Genomic DNA, 17,611 nt, shown 5'->3' on the forward strand with positions numbered 1-17,611 from the left:
GCACGTGTGCGTAAATATGCATAACCCAAAATAAATCTTGCATATGTTTCTATTACTAAATTTGCCTTTCATCCTGTCATCCACCCATGGATGGAATTGAATGGGGTTTTTTTGAGTTACTGAATTTGCGCAAAGTCGCAAATGGAGGCATAAATATGCACATCCCCCAAATTGTGCATTTTCACACTTTAATCTATGACTAAAATGTACATTTTTGGCTTCTTTTTTTAAAAATAAATATCTTAGGTAACTTTCTATTAATTTGTGTAAAATTCTAGAAAGTTAGAAAAGTTGTCCACAAGTCTGCAAAATCCAGCTGCTTGGAGAAATGCAACAATGGAATCCGCCGGTCGGATTCGTAAAAATCCAAACTCACATGATTCCATAGCGGATTTCTGAACTGAGCTGCTGTGACTGTGAATGTCCAAATGTGAACTCAAAACTGAGTATAACTACACTGCAAAGCGGTAATGTTTGCTCCACTTCACTGTCCTGGCTTGCCCCAAAGAATCTTGGGATTTGTAGTTTGGTGAGGGTACTAAGTAAAAGTGAGAGACACGGCAAGAGAGAGAGAGCAGTCTAGCCCCCCAACCAAAGCCCCCATGCCCTGTCACAGAAATACAGTTCCAGAATTCTCTGGTGAGAAAGGAGACCACAGTTAAACTGGCCCAGTCCTATGTAGCGTGGAGACAGCCCTTGGGTACTTCTAGATGGAGAGGCCCTAGCACCAACCATCCAAAGGCCTTTCAGGGCACCTGTCCCTCTCTCCCTCCCTCACCCCAGGATCCCTGAGTGAGGGACTGTCCCTTTGAATCAACCACAACACTCCACTTTTCGGGGAAGAGACAAGAGCGAACTGCCCAGCTCACAGCAACTGCCTTTCTGCCCTTCAGTTCCATCAAGATAAAATCCCTTTGAACGTAGTCGGTGGATCAAACATCCTTGCGATATTCATGGTCTTGCGGAGAAAGGATTGTGGGTCCCATCGGCAGAGGGCAAGGCAGGGCAGAAGTACAGGAGATTGATTACTTGCATCCCATGATGTTGGAATGGGTCGTTTCCCTGGGGGGCAGATGTGTTGGGGAGAAGGAAGCATTTGTCAAGCCGGAGAATCACCTCTTGATCTCGGAGTAAATCGATTCCGCCCTGCGCAGTAACTCCTGCAATAATAATAATGCAATAGTTGGGAAGGAATCGTGTTAGAAGATTGATAGTGGATGGAGATGGATGGAAGGCACTTAAGATGAAGGAGAGACACAGCCCACTACAACCTCCACAGCCCATCAGTGAAGATCCAGTGGGCAGGCCCAACGAAGAATCGCCTACCTTTAAGAATTGAAATAGGGAAAGGTGGACATACCAGGGCCTTCTCAACAGCAGCCCCTGCATTGTGGAATGCATGCTTCGCATTTCTACAAAGCTGGCAGATATGCTACAGTCTATTGTAGGAACCTCTAGCCCACAAGCAATATCTGGGCTGCAGGGTTCCCCATTTGGCCTGCCAGCTTCTTTCCCAGGCCATGCCCCACTCCAGCAAGGAAACCCTCTTATCTCTGATCAGCAGCAGATCGGAGATAAGAGCTTTTTCCATGCTGCATGGTGAGAAAAGGAGCTTTTCATAGAATCATAGAATAGCAGAGTTGGAAGGGGCCTACAAGGCCATCGAGTCCAACCCCCTGCTCAATGCAGGAATCCACCCTAAAGCATCCCTGACAGATTTTGTCATTCTGCAGTGGGGAAAAGCTCTTATCTCCAATCAGCTGCTGATTAGAGATAAGAGCATCTCCTTCTTCAAAACTGCTAAGCCGGCTGATACCTCCCTCTTGTTTGTGTGTGGTGCCGTTTGGGCTGAATAGGGATCAGTACTCGGGTACTGAGATTGCAACTAAATGGCGAGCTAGGACTGCCGCATCCACCCTGGCTCCCAGAGTAAGAACATACCATATAGTTTGAGTCCAACTTGGGGCAGGTCCCCGGAAGAGGCTGCAAAGAGACAGAGACACAGACACATGATGTGAGCGATGAAAGAGGTCAGTCGAACACAGGAAGGCAGGGCTTCATACGGTCCGTCTTTTGCGGAGGTTTTGCCGCGTTGCAGGAAGCTGTTAACAGCTGACGGCTCACAGCTGTTCTTTGCAGGGAAGGAAACCTTTGCCATGTGTACCCGCAATGCATTGAGGGGGGGGGGGGTTGTGGGAGATGCAGTGGAGGCTGGTGGCTCCAATCTCAATGGGACTGAAACCCACTCCGGGTTTCAGTCAGAACCAGTCAGAACGCTAAGGGAGCAACCTGGATGCTAGCACATTTATGTTCACCTTGTGGGCTTCTCGCAGACATCGGGTTGGCAGTGGAGGCTGGTGGCTCCGATGTCAGTGGGGCGATGAAGCCGCTCCAGGTTTTAGTTAGAACCAGCCAGAACTCCAAAGGAATCACCTCGGATAGCTCCTTTAGAGATCTGACTGGTTCTGACTGAAGCCCAGAGCAGATTCACTGCCTCACCGACATCGAAGCCACCAGCCTCCACCGGGGTACGCCCAGAGCAGGAGGAGAGCCAGACTCCAAGTTTCTGAGATCTACTTTCCTTCTTACTAGAACCCCAAGATCCAGGTGAAAAATAATAGTGAGGGATCTGAGGCCAACTACAATATGGTGGGTCAAGCACTAAGTGAGTCACAGAATTGAGAAACTGAGGTCACATGTTCCCTTCCTGCTCCCTGATACGCTACATCCCCTCCCTCCTTGGCCGGTCGGTGTGTGCACTCACAGGGAGGGGTGCAGCCATGGGTTCCTTCCCTTCTGTCTTGGGCAATTCCTCTGGGAAATCCATCACCTCATAAATGGGTTCCTTATCACCTGGAAAGCAGAGGTTAGAACGAAACAGTGGCCCTGTTCAGACGTAACTCGGGGAAAGGGTGGTCAGGCTAACCACGGTGCATGGTGGTTAGCGCTAACCACGCCACACGCGCACTAGCAACGCCCTGCCTAACCAACCTCCGCCTTAGCCACCCTTCTCGAGTTCACGTAGCTCCTCCTTGCACGGCTGCGGGGTGCGGAAGTAGCCGCTCTTCTGCAACTGCTTGGAGAACCATGGGGAAAGCTTTTGGTGCTTCTTGGCCACTGGCCAGCTGGGGGGGATATTTTCCCTTTCCATGGTGGCCGCAGGTGATTGTGCCTGGGGGCACGGAGCTCTCAAGGTCGCTGTGCTGATCACGGTGGCGTGGGATCAGGAACACAGAAACACCTCCATTCCCTACTAGGGATGCTGTGAACGGTCGATGCGAGGGTGGAGTCCAACAGACTCCACCGCCCACCACTCGGGCTACTGGTGGACCTGGGTCCACAAACCCTCACCACTGCCCACCACTGCAAGCCGTGAGAGCCACTGGACAGCATAACAAGCCCCCAGGGGATGCTGTGTGGCCGGCCGGCCCCATAGCAAGCCGCCGTTATGCATCAAAAGGGCAGCTCATTATTCTGAGTGAAAGCTCTTTGACGGAAACGGCAGCAACCCTAGCTGCCATTTATCTAAGATTATTCACGCCTCTAATGGCTGCACGAATGGCCGCTGCATGACGGCGTTCGGTTAGCCATGGGGTTAACCACAGGGGCCTGACAGACAAGACGCTAAGCCATGGTGAGGGCCGCGAATGCTTTTGCAGTGCGTGGTTGGGGAGGGTGGTTAAACCGTGGGTACGTTGGTTAGGGGAAATGCCCTTAACACGACACGCAAAGCCATCATGGTTAGCTCAAAATGCTTAAACATCATGGCTTAGCATGTTGTCTGAGCATGCCCAATGACATTTCACTAGTTACATAGGTTGAATGCGTGTGTGTGTGTGTGTGTGTCATTGTTGTTAACTTGGGAGGCTGGCAAACCCGCTGAACAGGTTTGGCCTAGTCCATCCCTTCGTTAGGCAAACCACAGGCAATATGCCTCCGTGGGAACTAAACAGTTAGCCAATTGCTTCTTGAAACAGGACCATTGGGGGAATGATGTGAATGGGAGGCATTGAAAGCAGGCTGCCCTTTGGAAGGAGGCGCCAAGTCAGAGAGACCTGGGCTTTGAACTCTTGAGCTAACAGCATTTGGAAGATGCTGGGTGCCTCTCTAAGGATTTTAAGTGGGAGCGGTGGATTTTGGCTGTCTGGCCTCCACCGATGCACCACCTGCACACTTCTAAATAAAGATAAGTGCGACAAAATCCCAAGGAGCCACTAGTAACCTATTTGTAAGGGAACCAAACCCAGGTAATTGCTACCCCCTGGAATCTCTCATTGCTCTGAGAAGTGTGCTCATCGTTGTTATCAATCAATCCTTCCTTCATCAAACTCGGAACGTGTGGTATTTCAGGCCCGTGAGCCAATTCCGGCATGCCTGGGGTTCCAATCCAGCCATCAAGCATTCCCCAGATGGCCACATCCTTTCCCCGATTGCAAAAGGTGGGAGACCACCCAATGAGAGGCAAAGTTGAAATGCCTCTCCTCACAATTAAAACACCAAAATGTTTAGTTTCTGGCAGGACGAGACTTAAGGTAAAAACAGGCTGGTAATTTTTGCCTTTGGCTCCACCCACAAATGGAACGTGTGCCCTCTCCCCCAAAGAGGTTCTCTGAAATTGGATTTGGGCCTTGGTCTGAAAAAGGTCTCCCACCCCTGGCGTACATTTTATCCTCACAACAACCCTGTGAGGTAGTCTAGGCTGAGATTGCATCTGATCCAAGGGCTCCCAGTGAGCTACACAGCTTGAGTGGAGATTTGAACTTGGGTCTACCTGGGTCCAACGTTTTATCTACTATACCCCATTGGCCGTGACATCTTTTGTGTCTAATCCATTAGGTCATCCTTGCCCAATTTTTTGGCCCACCAAGATGAACACAGTCAAGCATCCATGTACATTGGGCCCATCGATGCCACTATAAGGCACCGGAGGCCGATAGCTCTGAGGTCAGTGGGGCGGTGAATCCACTCCAGGTTTCAGTCGGAACCAGTCAGAAATCTAAAGGAGCTCTCCAAGGTATGGAAGCACTTCTTTAGAGTTCTGACTGGTTCTGACTGAAACCTGGAGAGGATCCATCACCCCTCTGACAACAGAGCCATCAGCCTTCACTGCCATAAGGCTATTATTACCGCCTACTTGGGAGTGAAAATTAAGGGAGTGCCCGGTGTCACGAATTTACTAGGCCTCTCTCTATGACTGATGGGCTACATTCAGCTTGATGGATCAAAAGTCGTGGCTGTGCAAGGCCTCATAACTCTAGCCTCCCAGAATCCTTTGCTCTAAGAAGGGCCTGGTCAGATGTGGCTTGTTATTGCCGGGTTGGATTCTTTGGCTTCAGTGCATCAGTCCCATAAGCAGCCACAGGGCATTTGTGTACAGCCTGACCTCATTCTTTGACAATCCGGGTGTCAAATACAAGTTGTGAAGAGGTGACACATGTCTCACATCCAACCCCATACTTGAACCGGATGGAAGGAAGGATTGCCCATATAGCTCCCATCAGACTGCTCTCAGCAGTGGTGTACTGGTAGATTTTGAAATGCAGGTGCTCCTCATAACAGCCCCTGTCAGTCATGCCCCCAAGGAGAGCCCCAAAATGCAGGCAGCTACGTTGGCCCATATCAACAAACCAGTTCTAGTAGTTTTCATCTGGGCTGAGGACACTGGGGGCTCCGATGTCAGCAGGGCAGTGAATCCGCTCCGGGTTTCAGTCCGAACCAGTCAAAACGCTAATGAAGCATTGCACGTTGGATAGCTCCTTTACAGTTTGGACTGAAACCAGGAGGGAATTTATCATCCTGCTGACATCAGAGCCACCAGCTTCCACTGGCCGAGGAGGTCTTTTGTAAAGCAAATGGTTCTTCATTGTCCATTCAAGATGAAACTGCCACCTTGCCCTCCAAGTACTTTCCATGAAACAAGGAACAATATATTGAGGCTAGGAAAATACATTCTACCACCCCCACCGCCCCAGCTACTGTGAGGAGGGCAGCTAAGCTCAAAAGGAACAGAAAATTCTCAAGGGGGTGGCAGGTGACCTCAGTGTTGATGATGATGATGATGATGATGATGGAAGCTCTGCACTCTGTGAGTCCTGATTCAACTACGCTGCTGGTTCTCAGTCAGCTGTGGAGGAATCCAAGATTCTCAGACATTTTAGAACAGGAGTCAAACACTCACCGTGTTTGGGCAGGGGGGGCATTTTCATCTTTGGATCCAGTTTTCCTGCCATCCTGAAAAAGAGATTGGAATGGGTCAGAAATTGTCCTTGAAGGCTACAAAATTCCCTAATCCCTAGTGCATTTGTGCTCCCGCACACACACACATACACACACACACACACACACAGACTTCATCATCTCAGTAAGGAAGCAGGCATTCTTTTCTACAGCTGAACTTGAAATAGAACTTGGGATAACTACTTTATTTATTATATTTCTATACCATCTCATAGCCGAAACCACATAAAACCTGCAATACATAAACATTTCCCCCAAACATCACCAACGATTTCAGGTCTTGAGATCGAGAGATGTGATGTTTAACATTTTAAAAATATTTGCAGCAAGGAGGGATATGGGAGTGGTGGATGGGTGGGTATGTTTAAACTCAACCCTTCTCTCTCTCTCTCTCTCTCTCTCTCACACACACACACACACACACACACACACACTCAAGTATCTCTCCAGGTGAAGACCTTTTTATTCTCCCAGTATTTTAACTGTCTATAAATAAATTTTAACTTGGTGTTTTAAATTTGTAATTTTGCATTGCTGCTGTTTTTATCTGGTTGAGCTTTTATATTGTATTTTATATTGTGGTTTTATACTGTTGTTTTATACTTTGAATGTTTTTAATTTTTGTGAACCGCCCAGAGAGCTCCGGCTATTGGGCGGTATAGAAATGTAATAAATAAATAAATAAATAAATAAATCAGCCAGATGCCAAAATGTCATAGACCACAATGCAAATTGAAACATATACACATTACACACACACACACACACACACACACACACTTTAGTTTTTCTATCCTTTTCTAAAACCAAAGAATGCTCTTCCTATTACACAGATGGGACTAGTACTACATTACAATCCTATATCAATTGTACACTAGGTAGGGCTTCTCTCAGAGGATTCTAGGAAATGTAGTTTCATAGTAGGGTGGATACTTTCCCCTAACAACCCCCCCCCAACTATGTGTGGAACCCTTTTTAATCAACTCTTTCTGCTGCATTAACACAAGTGTTTTGTATGCTACAACTTCTGCAAACCCAGCTCAGAAGGTGGTGGTGAGACAGAGGGGGCCTTCTTGGTAGTGCCCCCCCCCCCGGGCCTATGGAATGAGCTCCCCACTGAGGCCCACCTGACACTGACGCTGGCATCTCTTTGGCACAAGTAAAGACTACCCTCTACTCCCAGGCAATTAATGGTATATGATGAGGCATCTATGTTTGCTGGTTTGGAACAGGTCTGGTAGGAAAAACGTTTGTTTAAATTGTTTTTAGTTATTTACATTGTTTAATTCTTTTATGTTTAAAAAACATTAGACTGTTTTCATTATGTTGTTTTGTGTATTTTTAGGAATTGTTGTAAACCAATCAGAGAGCTTTGGCTATGGAGTGGTATAGAAATAATAATAATAATAATAATAATAATAATAATAATAATAATAATAATGGAGGAGGAGGAGGGGAGGGAGGGAGGGGAGAGAGAGAGAGAGAGAGAAATATACATTGAGCAGGGGGTTGGACTTTATGGCCTTATAGGCCCCTTCCAACTCTACTATTCTATGATTCTACACCACTGGCCATGGAAGTTAATGAACAGGAAAAAGGAACAGGAAAAAGTTACAATTATTCCGTTAGTCACATCAGTCGCTGACATCACATCAGAAATGTTTACAGAAAACCTTCAGAACCTGTGCCTACCAAAATACATCCGCACCAACATCCAGAAAGCAGCCATACTTAAAACAGGTTCAACGGTCAGGAAATTACTGAATCAGTAAAAGACAACATGACTGGGCAAAGCTCGCCATGACCATCTAGAAAAACCACCACAAGTGAGAAAAGACTGATAATAATAATTTCCCAGAATTCCTTGCAGAGACAGAATATCTCTTAAGCCAGTTTCAAGTCTGTAGTAAAGAGAGACACTCAAGAATTCCGATTCCCATTAGGAAATCTGCCTTTGGTCACTCTCCCTTGTCCGCCCTTACCCTGTGTCAGATTGTGCCTTGTATAGGACAAACCGGTAGACCAGGACGGCACCCAGGGCCCCGGATAGCAGAACCCCCACCACGACTCCAGCCACAATCCAACCCAGCATCAACGGGACTTTTGTTGGCTCCTTGATGGACGGCATGTCTGTGGTGGGCAGTGTTGGAGCTGGACGGGTGGTCCCCGATCCTGTAAAGGAGAAGAGACCAGGGTATTAGCATTCACAACCAGGCGGCCCACTGGGATCAAGGGAGCAAAGTGTCACATCCTTCAAAGGTGACCTTTTGGGCTGTGGTTAAGCTATGGCGGTTGTCTTCATGACGACCTTGTGAGGTGGTGTGGACTCCAGATTGGGGAGGGACCCCATCATATATCACACACACACACACACACACACACACACACACACACACACACACACACCAGAGGTTCTCTAATGACTGCTGGACAAGCAGCCTGGAGATGCCATTTCAGTTTCCCACAGTTCCTCGGAGCCGGCCCTACTATTAGGCAGAGAGAAGTGGCTGCCACAGGCAGCTGGTTTTGGAGTGCAGCAGTAGTGAATTAGTTAATTTATTATCATTGTATTTTTACTACCAGGGTGTGAGAGAGGCAGTTCTGGGATTTCTGATGCCAAAAATAACAAGTCAACCAGCTTTGGGTACTATGCACCTTGATTTAGGGGTTTGAAGAGGTGTCATTTGCCTCTCTATTTGAGGCAGCAACAGAAACCAGGCCAGGCTGTTTCAGGGATCTATAGGAAATTTTGGGATGCAATTCTATTCCAGCTGGCTGGAGGATTCTGCCAGTTGTAGGTCTTTTTTCTGCCTGAATACGTATAGGATTGCATCTTTAATGTTTTAAATAAGTCTTCACAGATTCATCAAATCATTTTTAACCAATTTTTTGACAAATCAGTTGATGAAGTCTGCATACCTTTACTTACAACTAAAACAATTGTATTAAAGAGGAGGGAACATACTTTGTAATAACTTTTCAGCAGGCACCCCATTTGTAAAGAGGTGTTCCTTCCATTGGAAGCTTTGTTTCGTACTTATGTTTAAAAACAGTTGTGTGTGTTTTAATACATTGTCTGATCACTACAGGATGCCTTTTCTTTTTTAGTTGATTAAAAAAGATTTTAAATTAATCCACCTAGCCCAGCCTTTCTCAATCTGGCGGACTTCCAGATGAGTCAGACTACAACTCCCATCATGCTGGCTGGGGATTATGGGAGCTGTTGTCTGACACATCTGGAGGCCTACTGGGTTGGGAAAGTCTGATTTACAGGGACGGCAGGGTGCAAAACACTCACTTGCTAACTCCAGATCAAAGGTGCCCTTGAGGGTTCCTTTGGGCCGCACCAAGATAAGCACCGTGTAGGGTCTGATGTCACTGAGACGAACCGCACTGATGAGCAGAGAGCCGTTGGGGAAGCCGAATTCCCTCTGTGTGTATTGGACACCGTTGCGCTGCACGCGGGTGGTTCCAGGAAAGTAGGAGAAGATTCTGGTGTTCCCATCCGTCGCCAGCCCTCGGTACCAGCTGATCTCGCGGATGGAGCCCGCCACACCTTGCACGGAGAGCGTGACATTCCCGCCCTCAGCTGGGAACTCGGGGATTGACACAATGGAGACGTTGCCAAAAAATGCCCGGGTCGGGGTAACACATAAGCACAGGAGGCCGGCTGAGGAGAGGAGAGACAGGGTTAGGATGGAGGAGTTCTGCTTTTCACATCCGGCCGGAAAGCTTTCCCTGTCTGTCATTCCTCAGGCTGTTACAGTGCAGCTACACTACACATTTAAACCAGTTTCAAACCTGTTTAACACATTTCTATGGCTGATCCGACCAAAGGAGTTTTCTGTGACCACGCAGACAGGATTTACAATCCTCAAAGTTTTGTAGAACAGGTATATTTTTGCTGAGTTATCAATTTAGCGAGGCATTTAACAGTGCAATCCTATGCATGTTTAGACAAGGGGGGGGGGAAGTACTATAACTCCCAGCACAACTGGCTGGGGAATGCTGGGAGTTGTAGGACTTTTTTTCTGTCTAAACATGCATAGGATGGCGCCCTTAAATCACTTTCAAACTTGTTTAACTGTTCACGGCTGCCAGCCAAGGAACTCAAAACATGCCCCAACAGATGCCAACTTTTTAACCTGTCCCTGCCACTGTGCCTTTAACAGTTGCTTCAGTTGCAGGCTTCAGCCAGCTGTATGCTGATCTCCATGCTGTGAAGAGTTTGACCTCCCGATTGATGAGGATCAGATGGCGTTAAACTCACAGGAACAGCCCAGGCGGATTATTGCTCTGCTCATTTGGCAACGCTGCCCTCTTCCCAGTTCCGAGCATCTCACTAATCTCCATGCCAGGAAAACAAAGAGTTCTCCTTCGTAATCACGGTGTCAACATTTTTACTGACTTGGCTATCCTTTCAACCATGGCTTGATCTACAACAGTGATCTTTTTCTATGAAGTGGTGCTGCTAATTTTACGACCTTGGACTTCGTGTTCTCGGGGTGAGTGGGCTATACAGTCTTGTGCATTACTTCTGTTGTGAAACACACAACTACCCTTTCTCTTCCGTCCCCCCAACTACCACTGCTTACTTTATAAGTGTTTCGGCATTCCTGATATGTAGAACAATAATCACAACCACAAAACTGTTTATCAAGCCTGATTGTAAACACACACACACACACACACACCTCTGTTAAAACCTCTGTTAAAGGCAGAAAACCAGGCCAGGCCAACTGTTTTGTTAGTTGCGTGTGTGTGTGTGTGTGTATGACCAAGTTCACACAAAATTCTAACCCACAGTGGTTGAGTGTGGGTTGTTGCTGAAGTCGAATCATGGCTCAGTGTTGCATTGTAGGTTACCGAATTGTCTGAATGCAGCACATTTTCTGCAGGTTGGCTTGTTAACCACGCAGTGTTAACAAGAAACTTGTTTCTTGAACAAGCCATCTTGAGACCCCATGGTTTGTTCTTGGATGGTTCTGGGTGGTTATCAAGCCACGTTGCGTGGTCAACAAGCCACCCTGGCTGCGTTCAGACAACACGATAACCAACCCTGCGGAAAACACACTGTGTTCAGACAACACAATAACCAACCCTGCGGAAAACACACTGTGTTCAGACAACACGATAACCCGTGGTTCAACAACATCCCACACTCAACCAGTGAATGTGGGTTAGCGGGTTGTGAGAACCCAGCCTGTGTGTTTAAGCTTGGTAACATAATGGGTGGCCTCTCCATGGCTCAAGCCCAGATCTAGAACTCACCTGTTAGGAGAAAACCTGTACCAAAGAGATTCCAGCTCCTCGACACCCGGGTTGTCCGTGTCAGAAGCAGATCCAAAAACATCTCTGGTGGTGGTGGGAGGACTCCTCCTCCAAGACAAATTAAGTCCTTAAGGTTAAGGCAGTCACCGTGTGGACAGTTGGATGCCTGGTTTCTTTCCTTGTTTCATCCTACTGGGAGAATTCTCGGTGTTACCGGGGCTGATCTCAATTCTGGGAAGATGCCAGATTCACGAGCTGTTTCCTCCTGGGTGTCTGGCCAGCCTCTTGGGTGGACGGGGGTGGGTGGGTGAGGCTGGATTGGGGGGTGGGGGGGGGTGAGAGCAGCCTTTGCCAGGGCCAGAGTCAAAGCCACTCAAGCCTGACTCATTGGCTGCCAGGAATGTCCCGGAACATTAAGAGCTTGATTGCTGAAACCAAGAGGCCCAGGTGTGTTGGCTCGGTGCCTTGGCAGAGAGCAGATATGGTGCAAGAAACCTTGTCTCCTGTCCTGGGGACAGAACCAGAGAGCTGCTCTGGCCCCATCTCTAATCTCCTAGCCCTTAGATTCTTCTCGCCCATCCTCTCCCTGGAGTTAAGGAAAGGACCCAGGAGTCCTGGCAACTGGCTATTTTCCTCCACCCCAGGCTATTCCCCTATAAAAGCCAGGGGGGTTCTGATTCCCTGCGGTGGTGGTGGTGGGAGAAGGGTGACTATTAGAGGGAGTGCAAGAAAATGGGGAGGAGTAATTAGGGTGGGATAGGATATGGGTGGGAGGGTGGGGAAGGTTAAACATCTTTACTCGATCCATAAGACAAAACCCACCCACCCACCCCTAAACAAAGCCCAGAAATGCTCACTTCCAAACTCAGAAGGGCTTATTTCTCAGTGATGTAATGTAGAGGATCAGACGATATCATAAAATCTGGGTTTCCACCCCTCTGCTCCAACCACTATATGCCACAGCGCCCCCCACCCCCACCCCATGCGGAAAATACAAGCCTGGTTCTCTCTCACCTTTAGCAGAAGAGGCAAAATCCACCAGGGACCCTGTAAACAAAGCAGTTGCAGGCTGCTTTGTGGCTTCGTCTTCCGCCCGAGCGCCTTCCTCTCCCTTGGGCTTCTCATTGACACATTCCCAAGCCTGACCTACCTGATGGGTTGGATTGCAGGATGTCAGAGAGACGGGAATAGGTGGGGCTACGGCTGTTCTCATTTGGCCACAGGAAGGAAGAGGGGGTGGGATGCATCGAGGCGCCCAGGCTGCACTTACCCGTGCTGTGGCACGCAGAGGCTGTTGAGCCAGCCAAAGCTACGCCGGTTGGATTTCTGCCTGTTGGGCAGGAAAAGGTGCGAGAGTTTAGTTCTTGACAGGTGGCCACCCTCAGTTAAGGCCTGGAAGAGATGTGAGTGGTGGGATTAACAAAAAAAAGTGCCAGACAATAAATCCTACATTTTACTGTATTAAGGAGAGTTCTAGGTTGTGGTTGTGATGAGTTTGGCTGTCATTTTCTTCTGCTGTGTTTATGCTGGGGCACAGTGCATCTTATGGAAGATGTGTGCACTGTTTTCTGTGTGTTATATCAGTTTTAGGGGGCGCAGAAGCAAGCACACTGGCTATACCAACAACAGCGAAGAGCACCCGGTCACCAACCGTTGGTGACTCAGAATGAATGGTTTGAGTTTGGGATGCTGTGCTATTCAGTATAGGGTGACCCTATGGAAAGGAGAACAGGGCTCTAGTATCTTTAACAGTTGTATAGAAAAGGGAGTTTCAGCAGGTGTCATTTGTAGGCATGCAGCACCTGGTGAAATTCCTTCTTCATCACAACAGTTTATTTATTTATTACATTTTTATACTGCCCAATACCCGAATCTCTCTGGGGGGGTTCACAAAAATTAAAACCATAATAAAACAACCAACAGGTTAAAAACACAAATACAAAATACAGTATAAAAAGCACAAGTTAAAGCTGCAGGAGCTACACTAGAGTGACCAGATTCAAAAGAGGGCAGGGCTCCTGCAGGCTTAACTGTTGTGATGAAGAAGGAATTTCAACAGATGCTGCATGCATAACAATGACACCTGATGAAATTCCCTTTTCTATGCAACTGTTAAAGATACAGGAGCCCTGTCCTTCTTTCCATAGAGTCACCGTAATTCAGTAGATGTGGAGCAGGGTTCTCCAGGGCACGTGTAGTTTCCTTGCTCTGTCATGGACTGCATTTCGGATGGCCAATATTTGTACTGTGTCTTCGAAAGCAACTCAGTCTGCAAACACTAGCAGATGACCACCATTATCTCCATCTGTGACATGAAAAGCTTCAGCTCTTGTTAAAGGCACAGGTGCAGACCAGGCTGGTTTTTCCCCTGATCAGTTGGCAACCCTAACGGCAGTGCTCATTTCCCCCTTTAATGCTCGGAAAGGGGTGTCTCCAATCCCAGTGTTTTGTGCTCCATCTCAGGTTTTCAAACGTTCTTCAAGCAGCATTGTTGAGGCTGAGCTTTGCATGAATGGATCCCGGAGAGGTTAGCCTGAAGTATTTGGATTGGGGCCAGCTGTTGTTCATGCACTGCCGCCTGGCCTCAAGGAAGTCAGCAGATACCAACACACATGCAGAAATTGTGACAGCGGAAAGGCGCCCTGAGTTTCCCAAGAGGACACCCCTTCTTAGGCTCAGAGTGAAAAAATTGAGATGATAAATGAACTAGACCACACGATGTGGTGAGGGTGGCCAACTTGGATGGCATTAAAATGGGACGATAAGGCTATTGATGGCTACTAGTCATAATGGCTATAGGCTGCTATCCTCAGGATCAGAGGCAGCATGCAGGGGAATATGAGCGGGAGAAATGCTAGTGCATCCATGTCTTCAAGGAAACATAAATGCACTAGTGGCCACCTGCTCATGTTCTCCAGCATTAGGGTGACCCTATGGAAAGGAGGATCGGGCTCCTGTGTCTTTAACAGTTGCATAGAAAAAGGAATTTCAGCAGGTGTCATTTGTAGGCATGCAGCACCTGGTGAAATTCCCTCTTCATCACAACAGTTAAAGCTGCAGGAGCCAGGTCCTCTTTAGGTAGAGTGACCAGATACAAAAGAGGACAGGGCTCCTGCAGCTTTAATTGTTGTGATGAAGAGGGAGTTTCACCCGGTGCTGCATGCCTACAAATGACACCTGCTGAAATTCCCCTTTCAATACAACTGTTAAAGATACAGGAGCCCTGTCCTCCTTTCCATATGGCCACCCTGCCTCTGATCCTGGCAGTGGAGGCTGGTGGCTCTGATGTCAGCGGGGCGATAATTCCGCTTCAGGTTTCAGTCAAAGCTAGTCCGAACTCTAAAGGCGCTATCCAAAATGTGGAACCTTTTGGGTTCTGACTGGTTCTAATTGAACCCCAAAGCGGATTTGCCAACCTGCTGACATTGGAGCCACTAGCTTCTACTGCTGGTTGGCAACCATGGGAACTAAATACTGAACTAGATAACCCCCCCTTTCCCCAAATATGTTGCACTACACGTAATCCTACCTGGCTGGGGATTATGGGAGTTGTAGTCCAACAGGCAAGGCTGATGTAGGCCTTTGGTCTGACCCAGCGCTGTTCTTCTTGTGTTCATAAACCTGACATGAAATGTGTCTTTGCAGCTAACATGCAGGATTTGAGTTGATTTTTTAAAAAATAAATAAATCCCACTGGCGTCAGTGGGAGATTTCCTCCCAATGCACAGGCCACCTTCAGGTGAAGGGCTTTCCTCAGGAGCTGAGCAGAGAAGGAAAGGGCTAAATCCTTCCACCCCTTCATGCCTGCCTGCAAACTTAATAATGATCTCAAATCAACGTCTCTAGTTGATGCAGGACAAAAACCTGAGAGCCTATGGATGTGTTGGGAAGGTAAGGAGCACATGTTAGATTGCAAGGTAATACTCCTATAAATATTGGGATGTGACGCTGTATTTGTATATGTAACACATGTTTGAGGTTGGCTGGTGATAAATATTTTCCAAAAAGAAACCAAAACCTGAAATAAATAAATAAATAAATAAAGGAACTCTCCTGTGTGTGTTTAGGCAAAAAAAAGCAGGACTGCTGTGCCTTTAAAAGCTGTCTGACAAGCAGGTATTTAACAGGTGAAGCTTTTCTCTCTCTTTTTTTGCCAGCATAGAAATTCACTGGTTGGCGCATCCCTCGGAAATCCCGTGCTTTTCCTCCCCTGGGGGTGGCGCCTGGAGGAGCAGCCATCCAAGGACCAGAGCCGCCCCCATCCTCTTCCAAGTGGAGGGCAACCAATCACAGGCTGCCTTCCCAGGGCCGGGCAAAGCTGGTCATAGGCCCGGGCCAGATGGGAAATGTAGGCCCCATTTCAAACTGCTCATTAAGTATTTTTTAATCAATCCTAAATACATATGAACTAGAATGTTTTATTTATAAAAAGGTAATGGCAAGCACTTTTATTCAAGATGTATATAAGACATCACTTCTTCACATTCAGAAATGCTTTACGTGCTTTTCTTTGGGCAAATTCATCATCATCATCAACAACAGAAAAATCAAGCAACTTTGCCTTGTCAGTGTTAATGTTCAAAACTGCTAATCCATTCAAATGTTCTTGCACTGTTGAGCAGGGCCCCTGAAAATCGTAGGCCCATGCCAACTGGCCCACCCTCTGCCCAGCCCTGTGCCTTCCACAAGGCACTGCCTGGCCACCAGTCCACTGCAACTCTGGAGCAAGGCTTTGGGGCTGTGTTGACACCGTCTTGCGCATCCTTGTCTCACTCTGGAGAAAGCAGTTGAGTTGGGGTAAGTCCCTGACTTTTTTTTCTCCGCAGCTTCCTTGGAAAGCAAACAGATGCAGAATGTGCAAGGAGGTTACACCCATCTCCAACTGGAGGATACCAAAACCAGTCTGGCTTGGGCAGAAACCAGTTTGGCCTGGTCAGAGAGTGTGCTAGCAATGCTGTCAAAGGAGCAGGATTTATGGATCCTGCTAATTTCAGATCTGATCAGGATTCGGCATGTGTCTGCGTGCGTGTTATTGTGAGGCTGTTCCTGATTCTGCACTCAGTTACAGCATTTCCACTTGAGTATTTATAAGCAAAGGAGCTGTGAAGATGACACCGTTTAGCCTCTCTGTTCCACAGGGAATGCTAGGGTGGCCATATGCTAGGGTGGCCTGCTGCTGCGCTGGATTGGCGCTGGGGGTGGGGACTGGAAGACACGTCCTGGGACTTCCGGGCCGGCATCTCCCAGCCCTTTCCCCCAGTGAATTGGGGGCCAGTCCTGGTTGCCCCGGTGACCTCCATTTCTCTGGAGGTCTCTGGGGTTTCCCGGTGCAACTGGTCACCCTAGTCGCAGGTTCTTCCTTTTTGCCCTTTTTGAAGATAGCTCTAGCAACTTCATTACTCTAGGATGCAGTTCATTGGGCCCTGGGGATTTGAACTCATTCAAAGAAATTAGGTGTTTCTGGACCATTTATTGATCAATCTTAAACTGCAATCCTGCCCCCTCAACTTCTGCTTCACTTTTTCCAGTGGGGTCATGGACCCGCTTTTGGGAGAAGACTGAGCCAAAGTAGGAATTGAGCACTTCAGCCTTTCCTTTGTCATTTGTTATCAATTTGCCATCTTCATTAATCAGTTGAACCACCATTTCTTTCCTCTGTCTTTTACTACTCACGTATCTGAAGAAAGCCTTTTTAATACTTTTAGCATCCCTCGCTAATCTTAGCTCATTCTCAGCTTTAGCCTTCCTGATGCCATTTCGGCACTTCTGTGCTACCTGTCTGTACTCTTCTTTTGTAGCCTGCCCTTCCTTCCACTTCCTATAGGTATCCTTTTTTGTTTTCAGGTGATCTCTACGCTTTTTGTGGAACCACATTGGTTTCTTCTGTTGTCTTGTATCTTTTTTCCTTGTTGGAATTGTTTGTAATTGTGCCTTTAAGATTTCCTTTTTTAAATAGTCCCACCCATCTTGCACTCCTTTTCTCATTAGGCTCACTTGCCATGGGACCTTTCTTATCATAGTTCTGAGTTTATTGAAATCCTTCATGGCTATATTCCAATCATGAATCTTATCCCACCGAGTATTAGGATTTCAAATTCATTCT

At 47.5% G+C, this 17,611-nt stretch overlaps 1 protein-coding gene across 3 annotated transcripts; it reads right to left on the bottom strand.

The window, feature by feature from the left end:
* Positions 1-337: 337 nt before the first annotated feature.
* On the bottom strand, positions 338-12,618 carry CEACAM19 (CEA cell adhesion molecule 19). Of its 3 annotated transcripts, none has more exons than XM_063140457.1 (7): positions 12,523-12,618; positions 11,509-11,697; positions 9,536-9,907; positions 8,220-8,409; positions 6,179-6,231; positions 1,942-1,983; positions 338-1,160 (listed from the first exon to the last, which is right to left on the bottom strand). In XM_063140457.1, exons 2-7 carry the CDS (start codon positions 11,588-11,590, stop codon positions 952-954), a joined length of 948 nt encoding a protein of 315 aa, XP_062996527.1. In that variant the 5' UTR covers positions 11,591-11,697; positions 12,523-12,618; the 3' UTR covers positions 338-951. The 3 variants fall into 3 exon arrangements, with proteins under 3 accessions (XP_062996527.1, XP_062996528.1, XP_062996529.1); XM_063140458.1 differs by having other exon boundaries at positions 11,509-11,700; XM_063140459.1 differs by lacking the exon at positions 12,523-12,618 and adding an exon at positions 2,765-2,853 and having other exon boundaries at positions 1,027-1,160; positions 11,509-11,760.
* Between the last annotated feature and the right edge of the window lie 4,993 nt (positions 12,619-17,611).

Source organism: Elgaria multicarinata, chromosome 13 (genome assembly GCF_023053635.1).
Source record: "Elgaria multicarinata webbii isolate HBS135686 ecotype San Diego chromosome 13, rElgMul1.1.pri, whole genome shotgun sequence".
NCBI classification, from domain to species: domain Eukaryota; kingdom Metazoa; phylum Chordata; class Lepidosauria; order Squamata; family Anguidae; genus Elgaria; species Elgaria multicarinata.

Excerpts from the sequence above, each read along its gene's own strand:
- CEACAM19 (XM_063140457.1), bottom strand. The coding sequence starts at position 11,590 with ATGTTTTTGGATCTGCTTCTGACACGGACAACCCGGGTGTCGAGGAGC. Across the intron at positions 9,908-11,508 it reads TACAGGTTTTCTCCTAACAG|CCGGCCTCCTGTGCTTATGT; the intron begins GTGAGTTCTAGA and ends TCCTCTCCTCAG. Across the intron at positions 1,984-6,178 it reads GCCCCCCCTGCCCAAACACG|CCTCTTCCGGGGACCTGCCC; the intron begins GTGAGTGTTTGA and ends GTCTCTTTGCAG.